Source organism: Pagrus pagrus (assembly GCF_965226575.1).
Source record: "Pagrus pagrus genome assembly, chromosome: 13".
In the NCBI taxonomy this organism is placed as follows: domain Eukaryota; kingdom Metazoa; phylum Chordata; class Actinopteri; order Spariformes; family Sparidae; genus Pagrus; species Pagrus pagrus.
This window is the reverse complement of record NC_140197.1, coordinates 27,663,971-27,682,249: the sequence shown is the minus strand read 5'-3', so window position 1 is coordinate 27,682,249 and position 18,279 is coordinate 27,663,971. Positions and strand designations below refer to the sequence as shown.

Sequence of the window (18,279 nt, the reverse complement as noted above, 5' to 3'; positions counted from 1 at the left end):
CCTGCAAAATAGTGTTGAGGGGGAACGTTGGAAGTCGAGCCCTGGCATGAAAACAGTTGAATCCCCGCAACAGAAATAGGGTTAGGGTTCGACGGATGCTAACTCGTTTTGCAGGAGCAGAAAAAGAAAAGAACGTTACGTCTCCGTGTCCCGTTGAACATAAACCAGCTAAGTTGGACAAAACCATGACACTCGATTACCACCAGAGCAGTGATTTTTCTTTCCTGCAGCCCATTCTCTTTAACTTGAGCCATTGTTATTTGCATTTTAGCTTAGCTTCCTTAGTACAGCTTTGACCTTATGAGGCTGAACAGTTAAATTACGGACACGTGTTGCAGAGAGGGGCGATCGTCATATACCAATTTGGTCGTCATCGCCAAACTCTGGTCAAATTATCAGCAGAATCAATTTAGAGCATGTTTTAATAAAAATGTCGATACTTGGTGCCGGCGTGTTGATAATATGTCGCACGAGGAAGCGATATGATATGTTGCTGTAATGTCTAACACCTAACAAAGGGGTGTTGTATGATTTTTACACAAACCTCGGGAACACAATAGTCAATTGTGAGTAACAGCACTGTCGATGTGTGCATTAAAGGCATTTCTAAAACTACATTACCGCAGTATGAACAGCACCACTGCTGTCGACGGCCTGACCTCGCTCCACATGGACAGATGTGACTCCGCTGCCCTCTCCTCTCCCCCGTCGTTAACTTGGGCAAACTGCTGTGGGTACCACTTAATCTCATAACAAGCAGAACAGTGGAAAGTGCAAAGAGGTCTTTCCTAATATCACACCAAACTGAGTCAATGAGGGAGCAGCCCCCCTCCTCCCCGCTCCGCTCCTCTAAAAGGCCACCATTGTATGTGAAGAATCGCCATGGCTACTGCCGACGAACTGTAAGCCTGTAAGAATTATTAGCATTCCTCTCTACCCCGAGCACTGTAGCAAAGCCGCTCGCTTTACCATCAATCCGCCTCGAGAGAAACACACCGTTTCTTTCATCAGAAGCTGCAGGAATTTCCATCAGGCTGGGAATTAATTAAAGTTGAATTATGGGGCTGCGGCAATATCGGACGAGCCAGACAAATTCAACAACACCCGCGGAGGAGGGTCAGGAGCGAATGTGGCCTTGTTAATGAGGCCGAGCGAAGCCGCTCGTCAGGGACGCTAACTCAGCTGATATCAGGCAAGACAGCGATAAGACGGGTAACAATGTGGTCATTGATGGACACAACTGAAGTTCAGTCATGTCTGTACTCTGTCTAAGGCAGAGGTCATTCATGTCAGAGTAATTAAACGGCTAAGATATGGCAAAGTGCATGTAACTAAGTACTGTAGACGACCTTTACATTTTAACTTATCGTTCGAGAGTGAACGGACGGCTTTCACTCAATGGAGAGCGCTCTGGTGTTGTGTCAAAGTCTGTTTCCCTGCTGATGTGTGTTTCCTCTTACCACCAGGACACGAGACGGTTCAAAACCGGCACTTTCTACTCGATCCTGCCGACTTATTACAACCAGGCGTTTTACCGCCTTCTCACAGTGCTGAGATCAGGGTTTTAGGTCAGCAGTTGCTAGCGATAGCCATGTTTATGTGGCGCCGACAGTAAAACCAAAGAGGACTGAGAGGAGGGGGGACAGGTGAAAAGTTTAATTATTATTAAAAGTATAATTATGAGGTATTTGACTGAAGTATTTCCATTTTCTGCTACCATATACTTATATACTAATACATCTTGGAGGCAAAAATTTTACTTTTTACTCTCCTCCATGTATGTGATAACTTTACTGACTAGTTTACCGGTTGGTTACTTTGCAGATTGCATTTTTGGATTAATTTATTTTATCTGCAATCAGATATTTTTTTTAAAAACACGGAAAAATGCTGAATATTGGATCTGATAATCGATAATTGATAATTGTTCAACCCGTAATATACAGCGCACACAAACATGTAGACATATGTACATTTACTTATTGAAGTACGTTCAATATTCGATACTTTCCCTCAGTTTGTATGAGTGGTTTTCACTTTTAAGCTATTTTTGAGCACAATATATTTACTCAAACCCAATTTTGACTTTTGGGTACTTTGTACAACACTGACTAGTTATATAATTGCTTTTGTTGTGTGATAACTCCCCCACAAGTGTTTCCACGTGGTATTATCTTTGGCGCTGCTTTGGCAAAGACAACTGGATCGTTTTTGTTTCCATCAGAGTCGTAAATAACAACAACACAAGACAGAAAGTGAGTTATTCAATGAGGCCGTGTGCCCGGTAGCAGACAGAACTATACGGTGATAGTGAGGTTTCTGGGTTAGTTAGTTAAAGTACAATTACAACATCATGTCAAGACTTAATTGGTGGTTAATGACGGCAGAGTTCACACACTGATAGTAATCAAATGAAGGGATGAACTTTAAAACTTGAAGAAAAAAAATCCGTTTTAAGATTTTCAGTTCGGGGGGGAAAAAAAGCCAATGGCTTCATGATTATCGACTGTAAAAGAGTAACCAGACAATAATGGCCAGATGTTACTGATGATCTGGCAGCACGCACACAATTAAAGTAACTGCTGAAGGACAGACGAGCCAAACAGATGGGATACAAAACGGCCATTTTTCTTCCCAGTTTCTTTGAGACTACACGTCAGTTTCCATGGGAAAGAATAAACCTTGTTAAATTAATCATATTAGGGGAAAAATGTAATTAAATGTCATGATTACTGGCCGAGGGCGTTACTGCGATAAACAATCAGAAAACCACCTCATCCTGAAATAATGCTGCGATTGTATCGTGCTCAGAGTGAGACCGGGGAAGCTGGTTGAGACAATGTGTCCACTATCAGGCTGTAATGAGAAAGCCTGGACCGACGGTGACACAACAGGCTCTGTTCCACAGGCGACCAGGGAGGCTCCGCTATCAGGCCTGGGACTCCTCCAGGCCCTGGCACCTCCACTGATGCAGAAAAAGTAGGTCTGCGCGGGACCCAAGGGGAAGAAGGGCCCCAGTGACATTCCTTAGCTGGTGCCAAAACGGCTAAATGGCAACGATTTCCCCGGAGTGCACGTACGCTGCGGTTTCAGTTTCACCCCTCTGTGTTGTTCCAGGTACAGGTTACAAGTAAACAGCTCGACTGGAAACAACAAGTCTCACTCGACTGTGACAAAAGGAAGGAAGGTGTTCTCAGGGTTTCTGCAGGTTTCAACATGTTAAATGACTTTTCACAACCATTTCACACCCAGAACGCCCCATAAATCAACCCTAACCAGGCGTTAACGTTGTTAGTGTAGCATGGATCACGCTGGTGACGCTCCCGTTGTTGTCTGGTGGATTTTTACTGCAGCTTTTTGTTCGTCTTTGCACCCTCATTTGAGCTTAATCGTGCAGCAGGGTTTAAAATGAGCCACGAGCCAGATGTTGGTGAACGTGCACTTAAAAGTAACATTAACAGAAACTATTTTAACTTGTTAGTTCACTTCTGGAGGATCTGGTAAGACATTTGAAGATTTTTAAAGGGCTGAAATTGAGATGATAGGATTTCAGACTTTTTCAGACAAAAACCTCGGCCGTCCTTGACAAAATGATGTCTCTTTGTCTCTTTTGCACTCGGGTGAACCCTCAGCAGTGCAGCCTTTCTTGCATACAAACAAATAGAGGAGGGAAAACAACACAAGGTAACAGACGTCATTGTACATTTTATTTAACGGCACTTTTATACTTGAAAAACATCCAACAGTCCATTCATCAGCCTCATACAAACACTGTAGTCTACAGTTACATCCTACCTCCTTCTCCATTGGTGTGACGTCTGTGTCATGCACCTAAAACTAAAATTAAATCTTTACACAGACGTGATTTGGTTTTAACATTGTAGTAATAATAAGAAATAACTGATGTTTTCATCCATTTATTATCACGTAAAACTGTCAAGATTGTGATTCATTTCATGTATTGTTTTATGGCAGACGGGCAGACACACAGAGCAGGAAAGCTTCAGTAAAGTCCAGTCTTAATTCTTACAGTCTGATGTGCACAGACATGATGTGCAGCTGGTTTCTGCAGCCACGGGTCATCAGGAAGCCTGGCCGGGATTCTGTGGATCAAAGAGAGTGATCGGAGTTAACAAGGAGATAAAGCAGAGAAAGTTCAGTGTTTGTTTCTGCCTACATCAAGCCTCACTCGTCAGTTAGTTACCTTGGCAATGACCTGCGGTTTGGGGACTCCCAACCAATCACAGAGCTGGTTCCTGTGGGTCCGCACTGTGGCGAGGTCCTCCTCCCTGAAACACGACAACATGTCACATTCAAATCAAAAGCATTTAACAATAAGACGAGATACTGTCGGCTGAGACCACTCACCAGTTAGTGTCACTCAGCACGGTCATGACATCATCCAACACTTCTGGGTCTATGACATCATCGTAGGTCAGCATCATCTCGTACATCTGGCTGGCCGCCGTCTTCCTGATCTGCAGATGTCAGAGAGGAACAGTTTATTCTGTTGTTACGCAAAACAATGTTTTCATTTTGTACCATAACAGGATGTGCAGAATGAGCCTTTATATCTACAGGAGTCCTCTTCCTCAGAGTCCACCATGTTTCTACAGTAGCCTAGAGCGGACAAACCAAACACCGGCTCTGGAGAGGTTTGAGTTTTAAGCGACCTCTACAGGGGACGTTGAGACAAGGGGTATTCAGCTGTTTGCAATCTGGACCCTCACCACTAGATGCTGCTAAATCCTACACACTGGACCTTGGAGGACAGGTGAGTGGTTCCTGTCTTGTGAACTTACCACAGGGAAGTGGTGGCAGAGCAGCATCAGCAGCTGGGACAACACTTTCTTCCTCACCTCCCCCTGAAACTGGACCAGCCCACAGAAGCTGGAAAACAGACAGCAGACAGTCAACATGGATGCTGTTCTCTGCCTTTCAGTCTATAACGTGTACGTTTGTCAATGAGATGGAGACTTACACGGCTGTGCAGGCACGCAGCTTAGAAATATCTTTGGTCTTCTTGAACTCTTTGCAGAGATTTAAAAGTTCCACACAGAACCGATGACTTAGAAAAACAAAGACAGAACAACTTCAGCTCTCACAGACATCAGACACAGTGTTTTTTATTTTAAAACAAAGCCGTCACAGCACTCACTTCTCTTGTGTGGTGAAGATTTCAAAGCAGCCGTTAGCGAGCATCTGATTGAGCATCTTAAGGAAAGGGATGGACACCCTGGATGAAAAGAAAACATTGTCACTTAAGAGACGATATACTGCATAATACTACTACAAGTATAATATCACTAGTCTGTCAAAATGAACACATTTTGATGAATTGTGGAGTATTTAAGCTGTTCTTCCTTGACAAACAAGTTGTAGACGAGGCAGACAGATCATGGAAAAGGGTCTGAAGTAATAAATCTAGGTCAACGTTGTAACTGTCATACCTGTCATTGCGGAGGTTGTCTCTGAAGATGATCAACAACGTGTCTCCAAACTGTGTCATGGCAGCACTGTCCTCCTGGATCCCCCTCAGGTAGTCAAACAACGACTGGGACGAAAACTGCACCTGGATGGGAGAAGTGGCGAGCAGCAGCCTTTAGTGACAATGAACTGAACATCTTTGGTTTGAAGAAACAAGACACTTCGTCGTCTTGAAACTGGGATTAACATTTTTCAACTAGACAACTAAGATTCATTGAGAAAATAATCAACAAACTAACGACAACGATGAAAGTGTTTGTCAGCCGACTTTCATGATATCATAAATGGTTAATTCATCAGCTTTTAGATGTGTTTTGGTTTCGACCAGGTGTTTCTTCAGGGAAGAAATGTTGCCAACTTTGCATTTCCCGTCACAAACATTGCAAAAGTGTTGCCCTGACACACTGTGACTTGTTACAGACGTGACGTAGTCTCACTATCTCCCCATCTCTCTAAACTCTAAAGATGTCCTCTCAGGTAACAAAACTGGCTCCCATGTTGATTTAACATGAATCAGTACTCTGTAGTAACAACATGATTTTGTTCCCTTAATCCGTCACTGTCTTAAAGAGATACAACACGAGGATTTTAGCTGCAGAGAAACGGAGATTTGCTTTAATAAAGACCTGTCTCGTGAGCCCGAGGGGGCCTCGGAAAGAAAAACAGTGACATTGATGATCTCAACAGCCGGCAGGAAAGAAAGTGTCAAACCTTGACAGTTGCGACATAGCAACAAAATATGAGATGGATAAACACAGTTACAAGGAAACACTGTCAGCATTTTGTGCAAGTTCCTCTTCTGCACTTCTACAGATTATTTCAAGCATTTAAAGTCATATCATCAAATAAATACTGTGAAACTTGTGTCCTGTTGGTATTTAGGTCAGTGTTTTAAAGCTTTAATACTATGACATGCAGACTTCGTGCCGTTTTAAACATGTGGTATTGAAAAAGTCTCCTTCTGTCTCAGTCTCGGGTCTTTTGTTTTGCCTTATGATCTCTCTACATCAAACTGGCCTCCAAGGCGATTCCTGGAAAGTCAGTGGACGCTCCGTCTCTCTCTGGCCTGTGTGAATATGTGCCTGTGGTGTGAGAATGGCAATCTTGGCTGGTGTAGCAATGCAGCATTGGCTCAGTTTCCTGCGTGCAACCCTGTACAAACATATCATTGGTTCTCGTCTCTGAGGATGTATCTGTGGCAAAATAAAAAGCCGGAGGAGGTGAAAGAAAAGAGCCGGATCGTCTCTGAGGGAATATGTTTACAGCCTCCATCGGCAGATGAGTTCAACTTTACTGACCTCGCTGCTGCTATTACAGGCTTTAAACTTATTTTTCTTTTATTAGATCCACAAACAGTTCGAGATAAAAATAATCTTTGCAAAATATTGTGGCCGGGAACTTTCTGAATGACTGGTTTTAACAGGTTATTGTCACTCAGGAGGAGACGGGAGGAATAGATCAACACCAGTTCACGGCCCCTGAGTGACGGTGTGCAAAGGGGTCAGGAAACACAAGCTCGTCAGGACCATGAGGGACTCGTCACAACACTTTGAGCTCAGGTGGTTGCCAGAAGAAGAAAGAAAAAAGAAAAGGTCCCGCAGCCTGATACCTGTGGTTCAAAGTATTGATTGAGAGCAAGGTGTTTTCGAGAGAGTGAAGAGTTACAGTGCAGAGGACTGAGTAGACTACATTAGACACATGGCTCCCCCTGTTGGCCTGAACTCCTCCGGCCCACAGCTGACGTTGCCAAGTCATTAACTACAGCAGGTTAAAGATAAAAAGGAGCCGCACATGAACAACAGAAAATCAGGCCTTATTCTGTGATGAGAATTTTACACTTTCCCATTGAATACAAAAGCCAGATGTCAGCGGGTCTTACCCTTTTTCTGTCCAGTGTGAAAGAGTTATTATAGACACCTCTAAGAAACTAATATCATAGGGTGAAGGAGGAGTTTTATGAAATACAGATGAGTGATGAATTAAAGGATAAAACATAATTAAGCGTCTTAGAAAAGGTGTGGCTCCAACAGGAGACGCCAGGAGAACTAGTACAAGGTGTGGAAAGCTGCAGGAGGGATGGAAAACCTTTCTTTCACAACACATTTGGTTTTTGGACGATGGTGATTTAAAGCATCCAAAAAACTGTCTGCTGCATGAGCCGGGGCAGATAAATAATAGTCAGTGACCCTCGTGTCCTGTTTGTATGTTTCTTTAAACTTGTCACCCGTCTGCACGTCATTCTGCTCTGATTTGACATTTGACCTACTGTGGACTGGGTGATCCCTCCCACAGACACGGTGATGCCCAGCAGGGTGTGGCGCTGATACTGAGGCAGTCCCAGCAGCTGTGTGATATACTGGAAAGCTTGAGATGGGGCGTTCCAGTTCAGACTGGTTGTGGTCTCCCTGCAAGACACAACAAACAAGTGGAGTCACAGATCGAGGGATATAACAAGTTGTTGCACTGCAAACATTCAGATTGTGTGTATATGTGCCAAAGTTAGAGCTTGTAGTGCTGCTGAACGAGCTGTGAGGTAAAGGTCGGGTCGACTCACAAAGGAAAGATGTTCAACAGCTCCTCTCTGTGGGGGATGTGAGGTACTGCAGGCTCTGTGCTGTGCAGGAGACGCAGGAAGATGCTGCCAGCGTGAGCTCTGTAGCGGTCAATCTTCTCTGCTGCCTGCTGGGCCAAGCAGCACATCATGCACTTCACCCTGCGTACAGAGGAGTACGAAGTAAAGACGAGAAGGGCGGCCATTTTATTCCACATAATCAGAAATACATGCAGGATGTCACCTCACTAATGTATCAACGATTCCAGCTTCTTAAATGTGAATATTTTCTGGTTTATTTCCTGCTCTGCAGCAGTAAACTGAATATCTTTGACATTTGAGGACGTCATAAAATGTAAGGTTAGGAGCACTTCCTTGACTCCCAGAAAAAAGCTTGATGCCGAGATGTGTTGGAGTGTGTTTAAAAGGTCTAACGTGACCATGATGTGACAAAAAAAAGCCATTAAAATAGTTTAAAAGAGTTTTTCTTGTGATTTTTACGTCTACATTTGAGGATCTTGGGCTTTGGGAAACACTAACTGATTAATTGAGGGAATAATCGACAGATTAATGGACGCTGAAGAGAGAATTTGACTTTTTCTTCTTAGTAATGATCAAACAAAATCAATTATGAAGAGTAGACAACTAATTGATTAGTCATTCATTGCAGCCTCGACTCTTCTGGATATTAATTCTACCTCTATTTATTTTTTTAGATATCAACAGGTGTCCGTCAACAGTCTGAGTAAATATTGCGTAATTTTTTCGATCCTGCTCCTAAAACCAACATAATCCAAGTTGGGGTTGACTTAGGCTCATGGACTGTGGCCACACCTTCAGACATCGAAGCGACACTTAAGATTACTCAAACAAAAGAACAAAGAAGTCTGAGATGGGCTGACATGACAACATCTGTGGTCCCCTGCTGGTGACGTGACACTAGTTTTTTCTGTCTGTGTGGTGAGATTGATGACTCACAGGTCTGCTGAGAGGATCTCTGGAGCAACGCCGGCCACCTGCAGAGTCACCTCCATCAGACTGGACATGGCGGCCTCTCTCACCCTGAGCACATGACGGAAAGAGGAAAGAGTTATGCTTCCAGATACAACCCCGATACCAAAGAAGTCAGGACACCCGTCTAAAAACATAAATTAAGTGTAATGTGATCAATTGCTAATCCTTTGTGGACACTTGCTCATGCTTACTAATGCTTCTGCTGAATCTGATGCCAGCGTCACATTTCAAACAAGCTGTGACAGGAGCAACAAAAGACTGGTTTTACAAAGCGTCCCGACACATTTGGAATCCGGCTTCATTATGATCTCAACCATCTCTTAAAACAACAACTTTGTCAATTTATCAATTATCACACGTCTGACAAATGTTGCACACATGCAACATGCACAAACATAAGCTGGCAAGAGGACAAACACCATCATTTGAACATTTTCTTTCAGCTTCACTGGATTTGACAGTTTTATAGTCAAATTAGCGTCACGGCTGCGGGGCACAATTTGTTTATTGCAGCGGGTTTTTTCCCCCCACAAAATCCTGAAGTCACACGTCGGAACAGGTGCCCAGGGAACAGGTGGAACGCCCGATTGCAGGCCTTTTAGGCGAAGACAAGTTTAAGTACATTTATGTCGCAACAGATGAAACGGAGAGATAAATCTGCCTCTGTGTGGGTGCGGACACAAAGAGAAAGGAAGAACAGGAGAGGTAAAGACTTGCAAACAAGAAGGAAATCAGATTTAAGAGAAAGAATGAAGGAAATATCTCGAAGACAGTGTGAGAGAAGCAGCCCATCCCATGTTGTGAGGGCAAGTGACAAGACTGGTGACATTCCTGGTGGTAAGCATGGCTCGAGGCTACTACTGAGACAGGCCCTTAAGTGGAGGGACAGCAAAACACCACAGGCTTCAGGCAGTGGTGCATTCCTCATCCCTGAGGCAAATTAAAACAGCATGTGTGTGGAGCTGCGAGCGTTAACAAGGAAGTTCACTCACCAGGCCCCGACGTCCCCTCTGCTGTCCGTCGTGTAGTCGTTCATGCTGTCGAGCAGAACGGCGTACACCTCCGCTACGTTCTCCGAGCACAGGCTGGAGTCTGGGGAGCCCTGAGCGCAAACACCCGCCTTCACACACACCCTGATGGACGACGAAACAGAGGTACAGATTAAAATAAAATGGCCACCAGAGGACAAACAGTACGTGATGAAGTGAGGAAAAGTTTACATTTTGAGGGCAAAAACAAACGGATGGACACGTCCTGCAGGTCCTGCAGGTATAGTCAGGTAAATGTTTATTTTAGCATTACTGCACGGTGAAACTGGCAGACAGGCAGCACAAAGAAATGATGAAGACCGATGGGCTCTCTTGACAAAAGCCCGAAGCAGAACAGCTACATAAAATAAGAATATATCTTTATACTCACTGAGAAACTGCTCTGACTGCATCTCTTCTCGCTTCTGTGAAACTCCCCTCCTTCTGGCTGACGGCGCACATCTGCTGGAGGCCTTCAAGGATCTAACACAAACACAAACACACACAAACCACTTAATAATTCTTGTCACTATCGAAATCATCTGCCTATTAATCAATTAATCTCTTAGTCTATAAAGAGTTAAAAAAAAATTGCGAAGACTGCTCATCACATCATCGCCCGAAGTCCAAAACAAGAACCAGCAAATGTTTGATATTTTGCTTTAAAACGTGTCTGAAACAATTAATCGATTATTAAAAATAGTTGGCAACTAACGACTTGATCATTTAAGATTAACTCCGGACCTACAAACATTAGAGAAGCAGAAAGCAGACTTACTGTTCTGTGTTTTTGTAGTTTTTGTTTCTTTACCTGCTGTTTACAAATGCAAATTAGCTGCGCACTAACTCTGGTGCAATTACTTTTAATTGTGGGCTGTCTCTAACACATCCTACAAACACACCTGCTTCACTTTGCCATGAATCATGAAGGTAGGCAGAGAGCCGAGGGCGAGGGCAGATCCACAACGCGTCAGCATCTGAGGACTCTTCAGACCTTCAGTGTACTGAGACACCAGGGCCTCTACAGACAAACACACACACCAAACCAGGCAGAGATTACTTTGACATTCAGACATACGGTACAACAAGTGTAGCAAGGGAATAATATTCAACCCACGCTGCATCTGTGAGTCAGCCTGGCCTGTCTCGGCCTGGTAGTACTCCTCACATAAGGCGGACAAGGCCGATACCACTGCAGCCTGCAGACGAAGGAGAACGAGGATCAACGATTAAGAGCAGCATTTTATAAACACGCAGTTAAAAAGGAAACTATCATATTCATAAAGATAAACCAAGCTTACCATAATGCTATCCTTCAAACCGCTAGAAAAGAGATGAATAGTCTTTATGGTGTCATCGATAAGTTCCTGCCAGCCAGCTGAAACACAGACACACAACATCAGAGTCTCTCAGCGAAGATGCTGAATGAAATGCAAAACATTTAAAAAGGTGCGTTTAAATTAACTTACTGATTACAGGATCGTCCTTGAAAGGCATTTTGGACAGGGACAGCTTTTCAATCAGGCTGCACACTGTAGAAAACATTAAAACCATAATGAGAAGATAACATTGTCTGTTATGTCTTCTATCATGTTTCTTGCAACAAATCACGAAAGAGATTTTCCTAATTTGGACTCACTTGCCGGCCTCATCAGCTCTCCACCAAAACCCCTACAAAAAAAGCATAATTTAGATATGAAGCATAAACAATAATTAGATTTTTAACCATACTACTACTGATGAAAACCAATCAGATTGTTCCTGCCTACCTGTACTGTTTTCTGTCATGTAGCTGAAAGTGAGTCAACAAAAAAAAACATCAGCGACAGAGAAAACTTTCACCACAGTTCATCCAAGTCGAGACAACATGTCCGCCTACCTTCTGGTGGATGTTTTTTAATGCGTCCACACGTTCTGAAGAAATGATTTCCACCACAGTCCTGTCGGACAAATACAAGGAGACAACAGTCAAAGGTTTTTACAGACGTGATTTTGTTTATCTCTCTATCTCTCTTTCAGCATCAGCCATAAAAAAAACATGATTTTCACCATGTTTTTAGGAATAGAACAGGCTTTGAATTATGTAAAAACTAATCCCTCTGTAAAAAACTTCTGAATATACAGTAGATGGGAATAAAACTGGAAAGATTAAGATCATGTAAGTGCTACTAGTGTGAGAAAATTATGAGGGGCAAAAATGTTGAGGCTGTCTTATTAAATATTCACTGATCTGTATACATTTCCAGAATGTAGGTCAAAGACTGGGTGTATTTTGATGCGACGGGCCCCTGAACTAAAATACCCACGTGAGTATTTTGGATGTTTTCTTTCCACTAGTCTGAGCGAACACGTCGCGTGGAAGCAAATATCCAAAATGTCAATCTACCTGTTGGTCTGCAGGCCCAGTTTGTACAGAGCGTGTGTGATCTCTGCACACGCCAGAATGGCGCCATGACGACTGTGGAGGTCAATACCCACCGCCACGGGCAACAGCTGCGGCAGAACTGGAACCGACGAGGAAGAAAGAGCAGTTATCTTCTCATGAACAATAATTATAGGGTTCAGAATCATTTTCTAAAAGCCGTTTTTAGTCAGCAACTTTCGCTGTTGCCTGGGGAACAGGTACGGTGACATTTTTTTACCTGTTGTCGCCATATAATCAGGTGCTTTAGGAGTCAGGTTGTGGAGCGCTTTAGTGGCGAGCTCTCGGATCACGCTGCAAACACATGAAGAAGAATGAAGTTCGGATCTACTACACCTTTAAATTTAGTGGCATTTCTGCGGGCAGAGCAACATAAGTTCTTACCCATCCCAGTGGTTTATCTTCATGGCTACCAAGTGATCTATCATGGCCTTGGTGTATTCTGTGAAGCCAGCTATGTAGACACTTGGGGAACAAAAAAGGAAATCTTTAGCTGATAATATCAACAGAAAATGAGTGGCAGCTTCACACAGGTTTCTCCAGAGATCAATCTCAGCCATCATTTTCTACATCTTTATTCTTTTTTCCTTGTTATGTGCAGTCAAGTCGTACCCTGAGGCGAGCACCTTCCTTCTTTTTCATCGCTTGAATGTTTGTTGTGTTGGCGGCGACACATTTCTGCCAGAGGTGACAAGTCCTGAGAGGGCTGGAGTTTTTCTATGTCGGCTCGGATGAAAACATTTCATTCCTCACGTGCCAGATGTTCGGAAAGGTGGCCGAAGTGAAAAACACGTTCGTCACAAGCTAACCACGTGTATGTTATTTGTTTGTGTACAGATCGTTTCATGGGGAGAAGTAATGCGACAGGGTGTCTTAGCTGTATAGCCAAAAGTCAGTGGACGCCACTTTAGATTGAGTTCAGGTGTGTCAGCCACACCCATGACTAACAGGTGCATAAAACCAGAGATGTTATAAGAGAAGAGACCAACCACTGAAAGCATTTCGAATAGAAAAGTCAGTAACACCAGAGATGGAGGTTGTTTGAGACGTATCCTGCTCCTTCCCCCCAAAAGAAAACTGCCTGCTTTCTAACAGGCAAACTGGGAAACATATCAAACAATCTTGTTGCTGCACTGATGTGAGCAAAGTTGAGACGAGTTTTAACTGATTCATTGTGGGAGCAGATGGACCTTGAATAAGTAATGAATAGGAGGATATCATGCTAATGCACAGGATTACCAAAGAAGGTGAGGTTACTCTTCAGGGATTGACCTCTCACATTTGTTCAAGTGCTCCGGTGGGGTGGGGCTGAAGCGTTTTTTAAAATCAAATTTGACTGATGATGAAGGACGACTTGCTTAGAAGGACTTTGATAGCACGCAGCACAAAGCCTTGAAATATCCATTGACAAACATTCAAAATTGAGGGTGGGTTGTAAAGAGCTCATGCCACAAGTCAGTGGCCCTACGAGATCGGCTTCAGTCAGCTGTAAGTGCTGTTACTGTGAAGAAGAAGCACCTAGGAGCAACAACAGCTCAGCCATGGGGCCCACGGGTGCTGAAGCATGTATCGCTTAAAAACCGTCCATCATCTGTTGCAATAGTCACTACAGAGCTCCAAACTGCCTGAGGAAGCAACATCAGCACATGAAAGCACGCAGTTCATCTGGCTGCCAGCCAACACAAATGGCTGAAAGGGCACAAACTCCCACAGAAAAAACCCCTTGTGGAAAGCCTTCTCGCTGTTATGGCCACAAAGAAACAGTCCAACTCCATATGAACACCCTTGGTTTTACAAAAGGACATCCAATAAGCTCATATAGGTGTGATGTTCAAGCACCCACTGACTTTTGACCGTACAGTTTTCGTGGCGGTGAATTTGCAGCCGCCGTCCTTGGTTAGGCTTTTAAACTCATGCTAATATAAGCAATGCATATGTACAGCTGCATAACGTGGAATAAAATAAACACCAGGTTTTGCTTCAGGGCCACAGTAATTCCAATATTTTTGGGTACTTTTGTAATGATGTCTGCACACTTCACTCTTTTGTCCTAAGGGTATTTTTCTTATCCACCGGTGGGACGGCAGAAAGGGGATATAATATTCTGGACTCGTCATTTCCTTTGTGCAGAGTCATTTCTTACCACATGATCACAATCTTTGCTGTGTCAAAGAGGAAGAAGGGGACACTATTTATTGCCACCTCGCTTTATTGTTCAGGCTGCTGTAACAAGTCTTCTGTCCTAAGTGCAGCTTCACTGGAATAGTGTGTGTGAATATACAGTTTCTCACCTGATATTCAGATAGCAGTTGGTGAGATTCCCAACAGCAAAGTAGTCTGCTGCAGTTAAGATGTCAATACCATGAGGAAATGTGCCCTATTGAGGCGCAAACAAGCAACAAAGAGACGTTTTCAGCACATTGTGTAAAAAAGATTTTCGGAGAGATTTATTTCTTCGTAAGGGCTGTTGGCAAATCAAATGCTTTGCCGATGCCCCGGAGCCGTACTGGAAGGCTATCTCTTTGCTTCAAACGCTTTCACAAACAAGTTCGAGCAAGAGCTGATTATTTGGCAGCAAATAAACTTCAAATCACAGCGATTCTGTTAGTCATAATACACATGTAGGGAAAGCTGTGGTCACAAACCTGTCTGCCGACATTCTCCTGGAAGGCAGCCTGGGACAAAATGAGACAAAAATTAACTTCTCATGTAACTTGTCATGTAACTGGATATAACTTTATTAAGCAGTGGAAGGATGTTGACCGGAGAACTTACAGAAGCGGCTCTGCGGCAGTTGACATCTCGGTCAAACACGGTTGTGATCAGCAGAGCGCTGCACGGAGAAACACAAAGTGTGGAGTGTAAATGATCTGATAGAAGACAAGTAACAGTAACACACTTCACAGAATACATGAAAATCACAGTTGAATGTGTGGACAACTTGTGTCTTATTCCCGCAGTCTTCTCACACTTAAGCAGCACAGCTTACTAATAAATGCTGGTCAGGACGTGAGGCGACAAACATCAGAAGTTTTTTATGGAAATACATTTTATGAATTATTTTGATGCCGAATCGACAAGAACGCTGTCACCACATGATGCTTTTCATCTTGTGTTTCCAGAGCAATGTGTTTTTGCGGGCATGTGAGGAATTGTTAAAATGTCATACTTCTTAAAGGGAGTTTGGTGTAAGATTTTCAGTGCAGTGAGATTCCGTCTTATTCAAACACTGTATGCATTTATTATTAAACATTTTGTCATCACCTCAAAAACATGTTGTAACAGCTGAAGTATGACGAGGCTTTCTGACGTTCATCAGCTTTGTTAGTAGTCTGTGGTTTACGTTTAGTAATGGTTTTTACTGATTACTGATGCTGGCTGATCAGGCTCATTATCAGCTAATTGTCCTCAGTTTCTGCCAGCAGTCTGCAGGAAATGGTTCCCCTTTGTGTTTTCAACTACTTTCCCTAAACATGGAGCACTTGATGATGTTGTTAATGACTCCAGAAAACTTGAAAGCTCAGCATTCTTACCTTTTGTGACCATTTTCTCTGATTTTATTTAAGCTTCCCATTTAGAAGTTAAACATTAACATTTGCAGAGAAAGAGAAGATGACTGATTGCTCTATTTAACACTATGCAGGCAAAAATTGTGTCGGATGCTCTGGGAAAACAGAGAAAAGGGTGTTAAAAAGCCTTTATTGTAGTGAAAAAGCCTTTATTAGTTAATGATTCAGCCACTGCAATAAAACACTTTTATTTCCATACTTGTTTTTTTTATATTTTTTGGTATTTTCTTTTTTGGAGTGCCTGGATTGCCTCTGTAATAACATTTACTGATGTAATTATGACTTATTGTTATTGCACCATTTGTTTTTGGCCCTTGGTGCCCTACATTTCAGCTGCAAAGCCCCACTAAATTGGTATTTATCGAAGGCCAAAGTGGCATAGCACTAAAAATAACTTGATTCCAGGCCTGTTTCTCTGATTAACACTTGCGTCTGTTTTTCTTGCTTTGTTATCCTCTTTGTTTAACAAATCTATTTGCAGTTTTAAAAAAAATTGCAACATTTTTACGCTCATCGTCTCTGTCTTTGCAAAATTCCCCTCTGCTGACATACTAACCACGTAAACCTCTGTCCCATTACGGTGCAACAGTACATCATCATCTTAATATCTTGTTGAGGATCAATGACTCAGAATGAAGCGTCGATTGCATCATCGCCATCGAACGGTTTTGGCCGCGGTGTGCAGATTCCCACCACAAAGGGATAAAACAGCAACAATATGATTAACAAAGACTCCTGTGCAATACTGGAAGTTGTCTCTGATTCTGTCAGACCTCAAAATCCCTCCATAAGTCCCATGAGTAGTGGGCGTGTGAATGTCAGTTGTTGAAGGCGGGGGGCCAACGTATTTATACATCACAGTGACAGCCTGAGACCAACTGCTGCTGGTCTTGTTTGCTCACCTCTCCTTGTTCCCTGCCTCCAAACTGCAAGATCCAGGTCTTTGCTAACTGCCCCAGTCTGGCTTTGCTAACTGGCCCTGCCTTGAGGGCTTGGAAACAAAAACAGAACAACAAAAATCTGTGGCTGCTGCAATTAACAAGTACAGTGTAACTGTAACTTGCAGAGATACAGCTGTGTGTGCGTATGCGTGTGTGCCCTCAAGTCACTTAGTCCCACATTAACAAAAGTGAGTTTTCAGTAAATGTCATCATGCTCTGATGAATAGAGCAGGAACCAGCTTGTCTGAGCTCCACTGCCAAACAGCGACCGAAACCTACAGCAACAGGCGAAACCTGGCAATCCTGTAGGCTAGGGAAAGAGAGGGTGTTGTCGCGACTGCTGATGATAATGCAAGTCGCAGGGGTTCAAACTGACACTGCAGAGCTGGTCTGCACAGTCAGAGGCCACAGGTCCGTACTTGCACACCGAGAGAAGACAGATCAAACCGTTACTATTGCCAAAGACTGAACACACGTCAGTGGATGATATGCAGCCTTGTTTCTCTACGCGGGTGACCGAGTTTAAAAATGTCTCTCATTACTTTAAGGCTCCGGCTCTCAATCCTCAAACAAGGCTTTCTTAACGATTTAGACCAAACATGCACTTTCTGTCAGAGTCAGCTTTCTAATTATGTTAAATGATATAACTTATGCAAATCTCACAAAGCTGAAAGGAACGTCAGCGTATTGTTTGAAACACAGATGAAGTCATCGATGTTACATATTGCATGTTTAAAAAAGGGGTATTTTCATTGTAAGTTAATCTGTCGCTTATTTAATTAGTTGTTTTTGGTCAATAAAATGTCAGAGGGAAAGTAAAAAGTCATGGTTCCCACAACTTCTTTATTCAAAGACTGTTCAAGGACTTTCAAGGTCCAGATTCAAGGAGCTAGCATGACATACAGTAGTTTACTGCCACAAAATTGACTTTAAAGAAGCTCAGAGACAACAGAGAGAAGCTTGAATGAGTGAACACCTCTCTGCTGTGTTACAGTGAACCTACATTTCTTTTTCTTGCACAAAATATATCAATTCAAGCTCTTTTGATGACCCATATCAGATCATCACATCATTTTCCAAAACCTTCAAGACTGATTATTTCCGATTAAAGTCACAAAGTTTCAGGACTTTCAAGGGCTCACTGGATCCCTGCTGGTGATGTTTCTAAACTTTACTTGTTTCACAACAGAAGGGAACATTTAACAACTTTTGACAAACGGGGGCAGGAACAAGTATTTATGTAAACAAAAGAACAGCTGTCACCGAA

At 43.0% G+C, this 18,279-nt stretch overlaps 1 protein-coding gene across 1 annotated transcript in view; it reads right to left on the bottom strand.

The window, feature by feature from the left end:
- Positions 1–3,685: 3,685 nt before the first annotated feature.
- tbcd (tubulin folding cofactor D) overlaps positions 3,686–18,279 on the bottom strand; it is a 28,527-nt gene continuing 13,933 nt past the window's right edge. Inside the window, exons 15-39 of the mRNA XM_084370376.1 lie at positions 15,278–15,335; positions 15,148–15,177; positions 14,794–14,879; positions 12,887–12,967; positions 12,723–12,796; positions 12,467–12,584; positions 11,960–12,020; positions 11,850–11,872; positions 11,720–11,751; positions 11,550–11,612; positions 11,382–11,458; positions 11,198–11,279; positions 10,983–11,101; positions 10,472–10,563; positions 10,045–10,185; positions 9,017–9,100; positions 8,042–8,200; positions 7,754–7,892; positions 5,451–5,572; positions 5,159–5,236; positions 4,982–5,068; positions 4,803–4,890; positions 4,369–4,478; positions 4,205–4,289; positions 3,686–4,103 (exon numbers count right to left, since the gene is read on the bottom strand). Coding sequence (XP_084226502.1) covers positions 4,083–4,103; positions 4,205–4,289; positions 4,369–4,478; positions 4,803–4,890; positions 4,982–5,068; positions 5,159–5,236; positions 5,451–5,572; positions 7,754–7,892; positions 8,042–8,200; positions 9,017–9,100; positions 10,045–10,185; positions 10,472–10,563; positions 10,983–11,101; positions 11,198–11,279; positions 11,382–11,458; positions 11,550–11,612; positions 11,720–11,751; positions 11,850–11,872; positions 11,960–12,020; positions 12,467–12,584; positions 12,723–12,796; positions 12,887–12,967; positions 14,794–14,879; positions 15,148–15,177; positions 15,278–15,335 — 2,110 coding nt within the window. The 3' untranslated portion in view covers positions 3,686–4,082. The remainder of the gene's footprint in view (positions 4,104–4,204; positions 4,290–4,368; positions 4,479–4,802; positions 4,891–4,981; positions 5,069–5,158; positions 5,237–5,450; positions 5,573–7,753; positions 7,893–8,041; positions 8,201–9,016; positions 9,101–10,044; positions 10,186–10,471; positions 10,564–10,982; positions 11,102–11,197; positions 11,280–11,381; positions 11,459–11,549; positions 11,613–11,719; positions 11,752–11,849; positions 11,873–11,959; positions 12,021–12,466; positions 12,585–12,722; positions 12,797–12,886; positions 12,968–14,793; positions 14,880–15,147; positions 15,178–15,277; positions 15,336–18,279) is intronic.